The sequence below is a fragment of the Citrus sinensis genome, chromosome 5 (genome assembly GCF_022201045.2).
Source record: "Citrus sinensis cultivar Valencia sweet orange chromosome 5, DVS_A1.0, whole genome shotgun sequence".
NCBI lineage: Eukaryota > Viridiplantae > Streptophyta > Magnoliopsida > Sapindales > Rutaceae > Citrus > Citrus sinensis.
Window position 1 is genome coordinate 13,720,947 of NC_068560.1, and position 15,619 is coordinate 13,736,565.

At 31.7% G+C, this 15,619-nt stretch overlaps 1 protein-coding gene across 1 annotated transcript; it reads right to left on the reverse strand.

Moving 5' to 3' along the window:
* Positions 1–2,981: 2,981 nt before the first annotated feature.
* On the reverse strand, positions 2,982–5,051 carry LOC102606848 (L-type lectin-domain containing receptor kinase SIT2-like). Its single transcript, XM_025093802.2, has one exon. It carries the CDS (start codon positions 5,049–5,051, stop codon positions 2,982–2,984), a length of 2,070 nt encoding a protein of 689 aa, XP_024949570.2.
* Between the last annotated feature and the right edge of the window lie 10,568 nt (positions 5,052–15,619).

Consider the following 15,619-nt stretch of genomic DNA (forward strand, 5'->3'; position numbering starts at 1 on the left):
TTGCCGCTTGAAAATGAATTCATCTTTGCATTCGACATTCTTAATATTTCATCAATATTGTTTGTTGCCAAATTGCTTTTGTTCGAGGAATATGGAATCCACTCATTTGTGTAAGCTTGCCAGCCGTTGCTAAATTGCTACGATTTACTCCTTACTTTATTGTCTAGCTTTGACGCAAAATGTTACGGACTCAAATTTGCTATAACAAGAAGCGTAAGAAAATAAAAAGAACAAAATAAAATTAGGTTAGAGAAAATTTAGGCCTTCAAAATATTGTTCGGTTTCAACATCTAATATACTTTAAAATGCGCCAATATTACTTGACGTCATTTATTGATTAATTTTTTTATTTAATTTAAACAAAGTGGCTAGAATTTTTAAATCTCCTCCTCAGAAATTGAGCAATTTTGGACCCTAAACCTCTTGTTTTAGTTAGAAGATGGAGCTAGCAAAAGTTGTCATAAACTGCATACCGAGCAAGACCCTGCAGAATTTCAAATAGGTCCCTATTTTTACTTTATTAAAAATACAATTACATAAAAAAAAATTTCTAGTCTCAATGTCTGTTTATTAAACAAATATATACTTATAACGTTATATCTAAAAATTAAACATTAAATTACTTGAAAATTAAATTACTTTTCTTTATTTATCCCTAATGAGTAATTAAACGTTTTATCAATGAAGATTAGGTAATACTTATTTTGTACTTTAAGAATTAAAAAGACAAACTATTCATTACAAGACACGTCTTTATTTATTATTGTTCAATATTCATTCAGAAATTAACAAGATGGTTCTAAATACTTTCAAATTTAGTTATAATTATTGTTTTAACCAGATTTTTGCTAGGATCCGATTTAAACCATTAAGCAGTAGTTCCCACCTAATCTTGTTCAAATCTTATTAAAACAAATAAAATTTATACTTTAGGGGAGATTAGGGTATGTTTGGATTTAGGTGTGTATTTCTATTGTTCAAGGCAAGAGGTATATCTGAGGTGATCTAGGATGTGAGCTGTAGTGTTCTAAGTTTGGAATATTATGGCGAACCCGTGGAGCTCTTAGGAGTTAATTTAGGGAGTTGATATAGGAACCTTAAGAGAGCTCAGGGAATAGGTTTGTTGAACTCGAGGATAGCTCTAGAGAGTTAATCTGGGGACCTTAGTAGAGCTCCTAGTATAACTCAGACCAGTTCATATGGGAAATACGATATGGATATCAAAACTATCATAATAAGCAAAAAATAAGCATAAGCAATAAAGAACACAGAAGATTTTATGCGCTTCACCTCTCTGGCCGATGTTCACGTGAGCAACTCATCTTCAATCCACTATATAAAAGAAATATTAGATTATTTGCTCTGCAATATCAACAAAACTTCAATAAAGGTTGTTTATAATGAATAATAACATGAGGGAGATGTTGATTTAATGAAGATTAAAGAGTTTTCTAAGAGAATAATAAAGGAAAAAGCTATTTTAGGAGATGAGATGGTCAAGATCTTCCATGAAAATGTAAAAATGGAGGGATAAGAAGATAAAGCAACCTTTATAGAAATCAAATTTGGAAAAAAGAGGCCTAGGGCTATGAAGCAAAAGGAGAGATGTAGAGCTAGAGATCGAGAGAGCCCCTTCAAGATTGAACATGTGGAGCATATATACGAGTGTTCCTGAGGGAATTTTGATAATTTTAGGTACATGGTGCTTATTTAATGGCTAGCCTCCCTCAAGAAGGCTATTTTAATATATTTGCCTTATGGTCCCTTGATGGTGACATCAATGAGCTTGAGAAGTAAGGAACCCTCTAGCTATCTTTTTGCCTCCATAGCTGGACACATGCTGACTTCCCAGCCTTGTGGTCCTCTTGCTTTTCTAGTGGCATCAAAGGATAACTGATGTGGCCTTTTCACATTGTTTGGCTAGAATCTCCATTCTTATTGGCTTCTCATCCTTAGCCAAAAGAAGATATTTTTGTTTTCTCTCAAGGTGGTGTGTACTATTCATGCATTGGCCCTAACCATCAAAATCTAGCTTCCAATAATACCTTTTAATATTGAGTATTTTACTAAAACTGTCATTTTCTTCAATAACCTTATCTCCTATCTCTCTATGAGATATCTTAAGGCCTAGTTAAACAAATTAACTTCCTTTAATTGACTTTTCTTACCATATGTAATTGAATTATTGGCCTACATTAGCACCCAGATTTCCCCCTAAACAATTATGTTTCTAAAAGCTTTCTTTTTCTTCTTTTTTTTTACTATAAATAAAGCCGTTTTTAAATAGATTAATTTATACTTCAAGCGAATTAATGACAAACATAAAACATGTTCTTCAATTTAGCATGAGGATCCACGGCTTCACAAAATATTAAAAATTATTATTGCGCCAAGCTTCCTTTGAATCTAACTCCTAGAGACCTGTCCTAATGGTTTTCAATAATTTTTCTTTACTTAATATTGGTGCTGAATCCAGGGAGCAGGAGGCTAAAAAATCTAATTTGAATTTTGTTCGGTCATACCTTTCGAAAAATATATGTGTATAATATAAAACTTTTTTTAAACCCAATTATGACCCCATAAAAAAGTAGAAAAATTTAAAGAATATATCCGAGGAAGCTGAAAGATTAATATGTTATGTGAAACTTAAATTTAGTTTTAGAGGAAAATTGTCAATTAATCCATGTTTTTGTTAGCCGTCAACTTGAATGATTGACAATTAAATATAATTTGATCAAGTATATAAAACGAAAAATTGATGGAAAGTGTTTTTTTTTTTTTTTTGGATTTCCTCTTAAGATGTTCTTATACGAAAGATAAGAGGACAACACTCATAACAGAGAACTGATCCGAGCCCCTGTATATTCTGTTACATATTTTGCAAAGAAAAGTTTGAAACAAGAAACGTTAAAAAGTACATAAACGGAGTTCTACATTTCCGTGTGATGCTTTCTTTCTTGTACATTTTAGTAGGTACATAATTAAAAAGTAACCCTAGTTATTTGACTACTACCGGATTCTTTCTTGTCAAAGCTTGTGAAACTAGTAGATGATGTCATTCTACAGGAGGACGGGTCAGAATCATCTTCAGATAATTCTGGTATTGCCCTTGGAAATTCATGGTGAATGTCAAGAGGCGCTTGGGGAAGGCTTGCATCTCGCAGTAGAAATTGCACCACCCTTCTCGTGCTTGGTCTAAAATCTGGATGAGGATCACAGCAGAGTAAGCCAAGGGTAAGCACCAGCTCAGCTTCTTGTGGATCAAAATAATCGAGTGTTGGATCAATTGCTCTTGTGATCTGCCCTTGACTATGTAGCTCTCTAACCCAATCCACCAATACTAACTCCATTGCGGTTCTTTGGGGCTCGATTGGCCTTCTTCCACAAGCTACTTCTAGCATTAATGTTCCAAAACCAAACACATCTGTACTTGTTGTTGCTTTTCCGGTTCTTGTCAATTCTGGGGCTAAATAACCTAGCGTCCCTACAATATGGGTCGTTTGTGGATTAATATTGTGATCATAAGCCCTAGCAAGCCCGAAATCCCCAAGCTTCGGATTGAGATCTGCATCGATTAAGACATTACTTGGCTTCACATCTCGATGAACTACCCTTTGATCACATTCTTCATGCAGATAAAGCAAAGCTTGAGCCACACCGATGAGGATTTTGTACCTTTGATCCCAATTTAGTATTTTTTTCTTCTGCTGATCATTGTCGAACAAAAGTTTGTCAAGGCTACCATTTGGTACGTAGTCATAAACAAGGAGGAGCTCGTCTTGCCTTCGACACCATCCGTGTAACTGCACAAGATTACGATGCCGAAGTCGTCCCATGCTTGTTATTTCAGCAACAAATTCCTTCATTCCCTGACGTGAATTATGTGCAACTCGCTTTATTGCAACTTCCAGACCAGTGCTTGGAATTACACCCCGGTAGACTTTTCCAAATCCTCCAGATCCGACAAGATTCTTCTCCCGGAAGCCCTTTGTCGCCGAGTAGAGCTCAGAATATCTGAATCTACGAGCACCATATTCAACTTCCCAGTCTTCCAAGATGTCATCTCCATTTCTAATTCTGCGAAGGACAAGAATCGCAGCAATGATAACAAAGATTACCAGAATAACGCTTGCAAGAGTGATACCAACTGCAAATCCCTTCTTATGCACGACTTGTTTAGATTTTGGCCGTGCATGAAATGGAAGCATAGTTACATCCAGTTCTCGTGCAGTCCCACCGATCTTAAAGCTCCAGCCATGCACATTATGGAAGGCTGTAAGCAAACCAGTTGAAGCAGAGAAGCCGACATACATGTACTCATCCAATACTGTGGCCAGATCAATTGGATATGATATCAAAGGCCGATGGGGCTTTGGTATGCCAAGAGGAGATATTGTGACGTTTATCAACATCTCCTGGCTGTTATAATCAATCCACGCTTGAATAGGATCCCCACTCTTGAGAACAACAGAGATGTTATCGTCGTTGATATTGCTTCCTTTTGAAAAATAATAAGCAGCTGGCTCAGATATGTTAGAAATTAAACTGGATATATCTATTCCAACATGGTTGTCATTTATGTCTTGGAGCTCGAGGTTTTGAACGGCATCAAACTCTACTGCCAATATACGAGTAGAGAATTTTGCGTTGCTGGTGTCGTTTGGAAGGCCCAGGTACTGATTTGCAAGACAACTCGGAGGTTGTTTTCTGGACATTAGAACGAAAGCAAGACCATGACCTCCAAGTTGAGGATATTTGGGAACGATGGAAAAGACAAAGTTGGTGCTGAAGGTTAAAGCTGTGTGTGATATTGTATTATTATTAATATTGTACTTGGATAATTGTTTGAATCGAAGAGGAGATGGATAGATGGCATGCCCAAGAATTCTCCCTTGATCGTTTGATACAGCAAGAATCCCATCTTTTCTTACGAAAGCTGTTCCGTCCAAGCTCAAGTTTGCTTGGATAAACCCATTATAGATGAAGCTATTGGTTTCTGCATGAGCAAAACCTAGAAGCAGGAGATGCAATAACAAGGAAAAAGTTTCCATGGCCAGATTGGCAAGCAATTAAAGCTTCGTCGGAGATAAACCTTTAGAGGGAGATTTTAATTATAGTATGCAAAATGTCACAATATGACTGTATCGGTAGTGGAAAAGATGTTTTATATATGGAAATGGTTTTTGAACACCAGCAAAATACTACAAAGACAGAAACGACAGTATTGTATTACAAACAGTGTCTTCATTTTGTATGCTACAATCACACCTTAGCATAAACAGCACTCCATACGAGCACAAAAAAATAGTACACTATCACTAGAAAACAAAAAAATTTAACTACAAAATAAAAAAATATAACACAAGATAATTTTTTTTTAATCTTTTATGCATTATACACTATATTTTTTACTATTTTCGATGTATATATCATTTCATACTTCTCGAGATCTTACATAAAATTGAACTTGCGACACAACACATTCTGTGAATATAGCTAAACTAAGCAAAGCCTATGCACTTTCCTTTCTTCATTATATTAAATAAATTTAATGAGCTGTATTAACTCTTCACATTTTCAAATTCTTGATTAAAATATTCTAAAAGACTAAACTAATAAATGCAAATCTTTTTCATTTTTCTAACTTCTTTTGTCTTTTTTTTTAACAGAGTAGTATGACGTGTCTTTACATTAATTAATTAGATTTTATTTTTTAAGAAATGTCGGTATGCCTAAATTAATTTTTTTGTTCTCTACCTTCCTTAGAATTAATTGAAATTTGAGTGGCAGCTAGAGAAAATTACTTCAAAAAGACATGAAGAATTAAATGTCTAATATAGCCTTTGTTGGCCGATTAAAGCTCGGGAACAAAAGCATATATAGCCGTATTGATTGAATGAGAGAAACAAATTCTTTCGCTCACAATTGATCAAATTGTAATGTTAATGATGACAAGTTTATACATAATCTTAAAATATCAATTGTAAACGTTTGTAATTAATTGGTTGAAGAGTCCTTTCTGGCTCAACCCTTTGACATTCTAGATTATGTCAAATTGCAACGATGATGTCTTAACTGTACAAGACCAATATGACAATACGTCCCCACCTTAGTCCTGATGTCGGAAGCACATGGTTAAAATTGATTAAAAATTTTATTGTTGAACAATTTAATATTTTTTGTTTTATTAAGATTCATTGTGATTAGTATTTGTATTTGAGTAATTCTTGTTAGGTTAGTTTAATTAGAGTTTCAGCTTATTATCTTATTTCTGTAGAATTAAGTTTAAGTTAGTTACTAATAAATACAATAAAACCTCTGCATAGTTATATTGTTGGGACTAGAGAAATTTATTATTATAAAAAAGTTATAACTCAATAGAGGTATAGTACAAAAATTATTGTCTTTACTTAATTATCTCTAATGCAAGTGATATAGAGGTAAATTATATCATGTATTCATAAATTAATAAGTGAGTCAAATTCAATGTATAGACATTAATAAATTAATTAGTAAGTGAGTCAAATTCTATAGATAGATATTAATAAAAAAGATATATAGTTTCAAAAAACTAATACAAAAAGTTTTATGTCTGGAAGCTACAAACATACTTGAGAACCTAGAAATATTTTGGTTTCAACAAGAAGATGTCTATGCTGACCAATTAATATATATCCACAAGTTGAAAGATGTGGTTGCAACTTTAAAGAATAAATCATTGCTACAACAACTTTAGAAAGATATTTTGTTCTATCTTAATTATTTGAAAGATGTGGTTGCAAGTTTAAAGAACAAATCATTGCTACAAGCAACTTTAGAAAGATATTTTGTTCTATCTTAATTATTGAATGTAACATGACATATATTTTTTAAATATTATTACTATATGGAGGTAAGTTTATTAAGATGAGACCTATAAAAAATATAATTTATTACAATGTGAAGTTTATTCCTAATTATAATTGGTTTCTAAGTTAGGACCACAATTTTTTATTACTATGAAGAAGTTATTCCTATATATAATATTCATGTTTAAAAGTTCTACTGTATAAGGTTATTACTAATATTATTAATAGATCTTTTTAACCTTTTATCATAATATTAATTTTATTTTTTAATTAAGATATTTTCCTATCCTTTGAGAGTTTTCTTTTTTTGTGAATTCAAGAACATATATTTGAACAATATCAAATATTAGTCTGAGTCTTATAATCGTTTCTTTTTTTATTATATTTTTCGATCAATTGTTATGTTCTAGGATAACCCAACGCCGCATGCAATCACACTCAATGCACAAAATCCTTCCAAGAACTGACACTGACCTGCCGCTTTTAATCACCTTTCACCAATTCTAGATTCTCCAAGGTTTTACCATTTAAGCCTTTATCAAGTTTTTTTAATTAATTTATTGATTAAAAACTTTTAAAAGAGGAACAACACATTAAATGTTGGGAAAAAAAGATTGAAAATAGGTCAATGACTAGTCAACAAATGATGATTGTCAGATTAATTTTAATTTAAGATTTGAGTTTACTTCTCTCACGTAGTAAGTTTAAGATTAAGTTTACTAATATAAATATGGTTGTTACCTCCTATCAATAATATTCAATTTATTATTTTTCAATTGAGAACTTTTCTTTTCTTTTCAGATTTATTTTATTTCTTGTGAAATTAAGCATATATGCTAGAACCCATTTATTGTTGGTTTCATGTTTATTGTTGGCTTAGTGCTGCATCAAGTCTTTTCGTTGCCAATTTTTTTGGTTTAATTATAAAAATATATATTTAAGAAAATGGTTCTCAATGTGTTAAAGATTGATATTTGTACCTCTGGGTAGATCTAGCAATGAAGATTCTAACATTACTAAATATGAGTGAAATTGAGTCCAAAATTAGGAAGAGGCGGGAGCAGACAATGGATGCAAATGATAAACTGTAGTGAGCACTGAGCAGTGGCGAAGCTGTAACATGGGTCTGCGCTTACGAACTTTCATACAGATCGCTCTATCTTTTGTTTATTAAAATATAATTATATGGATTTCCATTTTCTTCCGTATATTTTTTTGTTTGATATTTAAAAATCTATGAATATTTTAATCTGATCTTCCCTTGAGTATAATTAATTACAAATTTCAAAAATTGTCCGGTCTAATGTCAAATAATAGTTTCACCAGTAGTATGAACGTTTGCCGACGACAATGAATCTCCAATGAATATTGGTGGATGGTGATTTAAATAATTATAACATTTAAAAAATTATGAAAAAAAAAACTAAAATTTTGTGCAGACCTAGAAGAATATGTAGTTAGGCCTGATTTGTGTTGAAAATGCTTCAATATTATTAAAAATAATACATTTTAGTGCATACTTTTTATGAAGTCAACGATTGATTAGTCAGTACAAATTTGTAGTCTAGACGAACTTAATGAATGTGCCAAACAAACCTTTCATTATCATTTTTTTCAGTTGGATTCTGTGGATGTTATGTTAAGACAAAAAGAAGATGATATATTTAGATTCTCAATGCATCTTATTTTTATCACATAGGTTCCTAATTTGTAACAAAAATTTTACATATTAAAAATCACATTTATCAATCTTTCAAGTAAGGTTTGAAAGTTAAAATTATGACATCAAAAATATTATAGTTAATTTTTTAAAAAAAGAATCTAATGATAAAAGTGAAAAATAATAGACACTAGAAAAAAAAAAGGAATTATTCAAATCGAAGGTTTTTATTTTATTTTATTGATGTATAGGCTCTAAAGCGCTGGAGAAGGGCTCACTTCACAAATATGATTCACATTGCTTCATTATTACAATAAAGATGTGGTGTTGTGCTTTTGAGCTAAAGGGGATAGCTTATCATAGCATGGAAGCTAGTGAATAAAAATAATGCCCTTGAACCAAGTTGACAAGTTTGTAACTCACGATGTGCATCGAGGAAACAGCCCTCTTGCTTCAACGCCACCATTTTACTGGCTTCAATTTTACTCTTGAATATTAATATTATATGGTCTCAAAAATCGAGATCACACTAATCTAGAGATCGAAACGGATAGCTTTATCTTGTGTTTAGCAAGTAATTTATGCATATATCAAGGAGAATATGTACTGAGAATTACAGACAACTGAAAAGTAATAGATATTGTATTAGATAGATTTTGAAGGGAAAAGAAAAGAGAAAAAAATCTATTTAGAACAATATTTTTTTTTTTTTGGTAACTGGGGTATCACATTAGGTTGTTGTGTATGATATTTTTAAGATCCGAAGGAGGTAAGGAGGGTTGGGAGGCTGGTGATGACAGCGAAAGCTTGGAATCTAGAGAGGAGATCTTTTAAGATAAGCTTTAAGCCTAAAAAACAATGGAAAAGAGGTTAGAGGTGGAGCCGGAGTGGCCCGGCATCCACTCCGATACTCAAGTCAGCAACTCAAGCTCTTTTATGGTGGCAAAAGTTTGCCAGCCCTCTGAAAATAATAGCTTAAGGTTGAGGAGGACCTTAGCCTTTCTTTTTTGTGGAGTGTGTGTGTGATGATTGAATTATGAAAATAGAACCTGGACGCTTTTATATATGGAATAACCCAATTGGCACATGACATATTTTCAATGGTTATTGGCTGTCCTTTTTCAGTTTTTTTTTGTCTTTTTATCTTTTTATGATTTTTAGGGTCGTTGAGAGCATTCTTGGGGAGTAAGAAGGCGTTAATGGTATAATTTATCCGTTTGGACAAGTGGTGTAAGCTGGAGAGTGGTCCAAGATACCTCAGCAGAGGTTGTCTGGCAAGACGGCTGATGACCACTGTCCTTGGTGCAGCGTCCTTCAGAGGTGACAGTTGACTGTCGTCGGTTTTTCAGCATGATATTCTAATATTTGATTTTCACAAAATCAAATATTATCTTTTAGACGATGGAGACATTTCTCGTGACCAACTTTCAAAGATTTTTCCTCGACTTTTTTATATATGATTTGTAGTACCCGTTGTACCTTCTTAATCTCCAGGCATATCTAGTGTATGTCAGGTACCTTAGGTGCCGCACTTATTAGTGTAGGTAAGGTACCCCAGGTGCCCAAGTTTGTGTCATAAGTCGGGTACCTCGGATATTCTCATTTATAGTGTAGGTTAGGTACCTCGCGTATCCGACCTTGTGGTGTAAGTAAGGTACCTCGGGTATCCAAATTTATGGTGCATGTCAGGTACCTCAAGTGCGTACAATGATCACTTAGAGCCATGGCACCCCTCATCGACACGTGGCATTTTATTACAATTTTCTTGTTTCTGCCCAAACATGTATGTAATAAGTAGGTATATAAATTAGATTGACACAAATAAGAACAACAATAGTACTAGCTAGGGAGATTATCTGCGAACTAGCAACTTTTTTGACAAATAGTCACAAAAGATTTAAGCTAATAACTATGCACCATCTTTAGTTTATATTTTGTATCAATTAGCCACATTTTCCTTATATTCCATTAGAATTTTTTTGTAAAAAGACCAGTTAAATTTTCCAATGATTTTGGCATACTCTCTGCAAATTACAGATTAAAGCAACTAGAAATACAAAGAAGAGTAGTTAAACGTACAACTGAGACAATCAATTTGAAAGAGAAAGATAAAGTAAGAACACGAGGCTTGTGAGAAATACAATATCCTTAAGATAGTTATGCCTTCTATCGTGGTGCTTCAAGATTTGCATGGCGTCTATCTCCCTGGATATAATGCGAACAAATAGCTATAATGCATCACTATGCTATTTATGGTGAACTTCGATCTTGTTTGAACTCTATCAAAATGAATATAAAGGAGGAATTGTGAGGATCTTGTATCCCTGTTTTTTAATGCTTATTTAGGATTTTCTCTTATCTCTTATCTCATTCCTATGAAATGAAGAGGAATGCTAATTTTTTAGAATTATGTGAGGTAAATTTCATCCACAAATTTGATTGCTATAAATTTGACTGTCCGTTAAACTTTTGATTTAATTTTTGAATTAGATTCAAAGTGAGGATGTTGTATCCCTATTTTTCAATGCTTATTTAGGATTTTCTCTTATCTCTTATCCCATTCCTATGAAATGAAGAGGAATGCTGTTTTTTTAGAATTATGTGAGGTAAATTTCATCCACATATTTGACTACTATAAATTTGACTGTCCATTAAACCTTTGATTTAATTTTGCAATTAAATTAAATTCAAAGAATAATTGCAGCCCCATCAATCACATATTAAATTTTTTATTTAATTTCTATTTAAATATGAATTTGTTTAACTAGCAATTATAAATTCTAAATTTAACTGAATGTTACAATCTTTGTAACTTCAACTCTTATTCAATGTAATCAATGAGTGTTTTCTAACATCAATTTTTCATTCACCCAAGCATCATTTTGAGTATAGAAATACATTATTTTGACATACTCATGAAATCTCTCACATATATAAAATAAGTCACACTCAAAATTATACTTTGAAATAGCAACTCACTAATACTTTTCCAACATATTAACACCGCATCTTTTACCTATTATCAAGTTAAAATTTCCAATGATTTTTGCATACCCTCTACAAGTCGCTCATCTATAGTGACCATTGCCAACGACATGATTAATAATTTTATTTAATTTTTTTAAAAAAAGAACATCATTTTATGATGCATCTACTTGTTGGAGTGGGAGTAGAGAGTGTAGATTTCGCCCACTCTAGCATTTACTAGCACATTTAAGGAGAGTGGGAGTCTCACTCATTTTTCAAGTGAGAAGTGGGATTCCCACTCTCATTGGGGGAGTTGGGACTAGGACTCCATTCGCTCTTATTCTTTTTTTATCCTTCGTTTATTAAATATAATATAATTATATCATTAAAATAAAATAATGTTATATTTATTAAAAATGATAATATTAAACTTATTTAAATATAATATTATTATATCTACTTAATATTTAATAGTATTATATTTATTTAATATTCATAGTTAATAAAAATAAATAGTTTATTATAAGAAAATATTAATTTTGTACTATCTTATTAACAATAACATTTCATTTGTGTTGCTCTTATTAATATAATTAAAATTAAAATTAATAAAAAATTATGATCTACATAATTAAGAATAATAATAATTATTATTAATTTATATAATTAAAATTAATAGTAAAATAAAAGTTTATTTTACAAATATATATTTTTACTTATAACTAAAAACAACAACTTTTAAATAAGGATAAAATTATAATTTAGAATAATTCACTCCAAATTCAAGACAAAATAGACATATAAATGAGATTATGATTCATATTCTAAATTTTCATTCTAGTATAAATAAACAATCTAGATCCAATACAACTCCACACACTCAATGTTAGGATTCCAACTTCTCAAGATTCTCTCTCCAATATGAAAAGTAAATGATACTTTAATGTAATGGACTTATTATTAGGTCAAAATTAAATGACCCATTTTACCCCTATGAGTAGATGGCAAGTGAGGTGAGTCTAACCCATGATGCATATTATCTAAATTTAGTCATACCTTGGTTAGTCCAAAATGGATTTAGAGTGGATTTGGTTAAAGATGAATAGATTCAACACATATATGGAGTAACTATGGATTTGACTTCAGATTTGGATTCAATCCATATTCAAGTACATGCCTTTTAATTTTAATTTGTTTTTAAAAATATTTATAGCTAGATTGGATACACTACTTTTACAATCAAAATAAACTTATAGATCCAGCTATGATAAAACAAGTACACTATATCCTCTTTTGGTCTTTTTCTGCTACAACCATTGGATATGATAGGAAAGTAGTTTCAAGGGCCTTATTAATAATGGAGTCCTTGTTGTTTGTTGAAAATTTTAAAAAAGTCAAAGTTTACAAAATTTTGTGCCTAATCTTTCTTCCCAAGGTCTCTCAGCGAGAATCACTAATAATGATGATTGGTTTCTAGTATTCTTTCTCACAACTTATAATTATGAGACCAAAAATGACTGATGTGTCAATAAAGACGATAGAAACTAAGATAGATTTTGAATTTTTATTAAAACTCTCACTTTTGGCCATTTGCTAAAATATTTTTATGTGAAAAAAATAAATTCATTGACATAACAAAGAAGAGTTTTACTTATAAAAAAAATAATAAACTAATTATTGGAAAGCCTTAGAGTTAGATTATTTAGGAAAAAAATGGAGAGACGCATAGAGGAGAAAATGGGAAGAAGATACATAATAAAATATAAAAAGAAAATCCAAATTGTTTACACCTGAATTTCATTTTATATGATGAATAGAGTATGGTTACAAAAATATATTTATGTGACTTTCTTTTATACAAAAAGTTAAATTCATTATTGCTTACGTGATAGAGTAAATGGATTTTAAGGTAACAAAGAAGTAGATTCAATGAGAATGTCGTCTTTTATTGATTGCAATTGAATGATTATAGGCTAAATTAAAAATCGAAAAAAATCCAGAAGAATATAGAGGTGAGGGGTGGAGGAGAAAGAAAATACTTTAATAAACTTTAATAAACTGTAAATATGGAAGAGAATAAGGGGTGCACTAAAAAAAGACAAAAAAGGGGGTATGATGCATCACGCACCCGTCGCGGGATCCTAAACTTCTATCTTAAACTTACTAAAGTCAAAGCTACATTAATAAGTTGCAATATTCATTTTATTAGACTTGTATGACATTTTATTTTTTCTTAATTTTATTTTAGGATGAATTACATGTTTTAGTTGATACTACTATATTTTAATCTTTATTTCTTAAAAAAATTGCTACTCTTTTATTTTTCTTGTTATGTTTTGGAGTTTAAAAAAGTTTAAATTTGTTAAGTTTCTCTCCTAATTGATTAAAAAATATTGATGATGAACTTGTCAAATACTTAAAATTGATGAATTCATGAAAGATCTTAAACATGTACTGATCTTAATAATTTTACGAATCTGAAGTAGGTCTGTATCTTTATCTTTTATTTTGGATTCAGATATGGCACAAAAAACAAAGATTCATGATGCCATCTGGAACCCATGTTACACTACTCATATCCTAGCACACCATATCCTGTATCAATTTTCAATTGGAAAATTTTCAATTTCTCACCTAACGTTTGCTAAAAGTTCAATTCACCAGCTGGAAATTTTAACACTACCTAGTAGCACCTAACTTTTTAATTTTTATCAAATTACCATCAAATCGTTAAAGTAACCAAATCTTTGAAAGAATCTATAGTAAAAAATTAATTTGTTTTTGTCCCTAGTACTGTTTTAAGTGTGCAAAAAAGAGATTTTGTCGTCTGAAAGGAAAAAAATGTAGAAAATCAATTATTTAAAAAGTTGCCCAATAACAAATTAAATAAACAAAAATATATAGTTTAAATTAAACAAATAAAAAATTTGAGCCATAAAATTAATATATTTATTAACTTGAATAAACCAAAGTTAAAAGAAAACGAATTGGTAGGAAATGTGTTTGGGGAAGCCGTATTTGATGAGTTTTAATGTTTTATTATTAAAATGCGGTCATCTTCACCTTACAAATCGGATTAATGAAATATCTCAAATACCTGTGTGACGTCAGATTTCCACTAATGATATTACTAATTAGTGATTAATTGATAAAAATTGAAATTTAGTTAGTTTGTACTACTGTCAGAATTCCTTGGAGGTAATTTGAAATACTTAAAAATTAGGTGTGAAATTAATGATTGTTCTATTATTAAAATGGTGCCATTTTGACCTAATTCATGAAATCAAATTAATGAAATACTTAAAATATTCTTGTAATCCGTGTTTCAATATATAATAGTTTTTAATGATTTGGTGATAAAATTGAAAAATTAAATAATTATGAGCTATTAATTGTCAGAATTTAGGATTCACCTACGGTACCACGGTGGTACCGTACCACTGTTTTTGTCTTTAGTGCCAGCACTGCTCTAAACTTTCATATAACTCCCTTTACTCATTTTTATTTTAACTTTGCTTCACAAATATTAAGTTAATTTCTCACAAAACTGTGAATCTTTCAACGGCCGATCAACGGCAAATCGACTCCCCCGGTGGCTATGGTTGGTCGGAAAAGATAGAAGGAATTGTGGGGAACAAAAACCAAGTGGTTCCGTCACCGGAAACCGGCGAAATCGCGGTGAATTGAAGCGGCGATTTTGCGGCTTTTCACGGCTTCGATCGACAGCTTTCCGAACGGTTTCCTGCGATAAGGATGGCATGGACATGACCGGCGTCGCACGAGCTTCCTATCGATACCAACTTTCGCCGGTATAGTGGCCGAAAAAGGAAACGGAATCTGGGTCGAGTTCGAGGGTTCGGGTCGAATCGGTTCTTTTTGCGACAAGAATTTTTAAGTAGGCGACCGTTGAAGGATATACAATTTGCGAAAATAATAATAACCAGAAACTGAGCCCTTAGAGATATACAATTTTAAAGAGGAATTTAATACAGTGGATTAGTAGTAACAATAAAAGCCGAATGACGGGGCTTGTGATGGTGACGAAGGGAGGTGGCTGCACTGGCGGGGACGGGGGAATGGGAAGGCGACAAAAGGAGCGAGAACGACTGAAGAGGAACAGAACCAGCTCTCGCTGGTAGCGTTT

Bases quoted from the DNA above. Each gene is read 5' to 3' on its own strand.
- LOC102606848 (XM_025093802.2), bottom strand. From the start codon at position 5,051: ATGGAAACTTTTTCCTTGTTATTGCATCTCCTGCTTCTAGGTTTTGCT.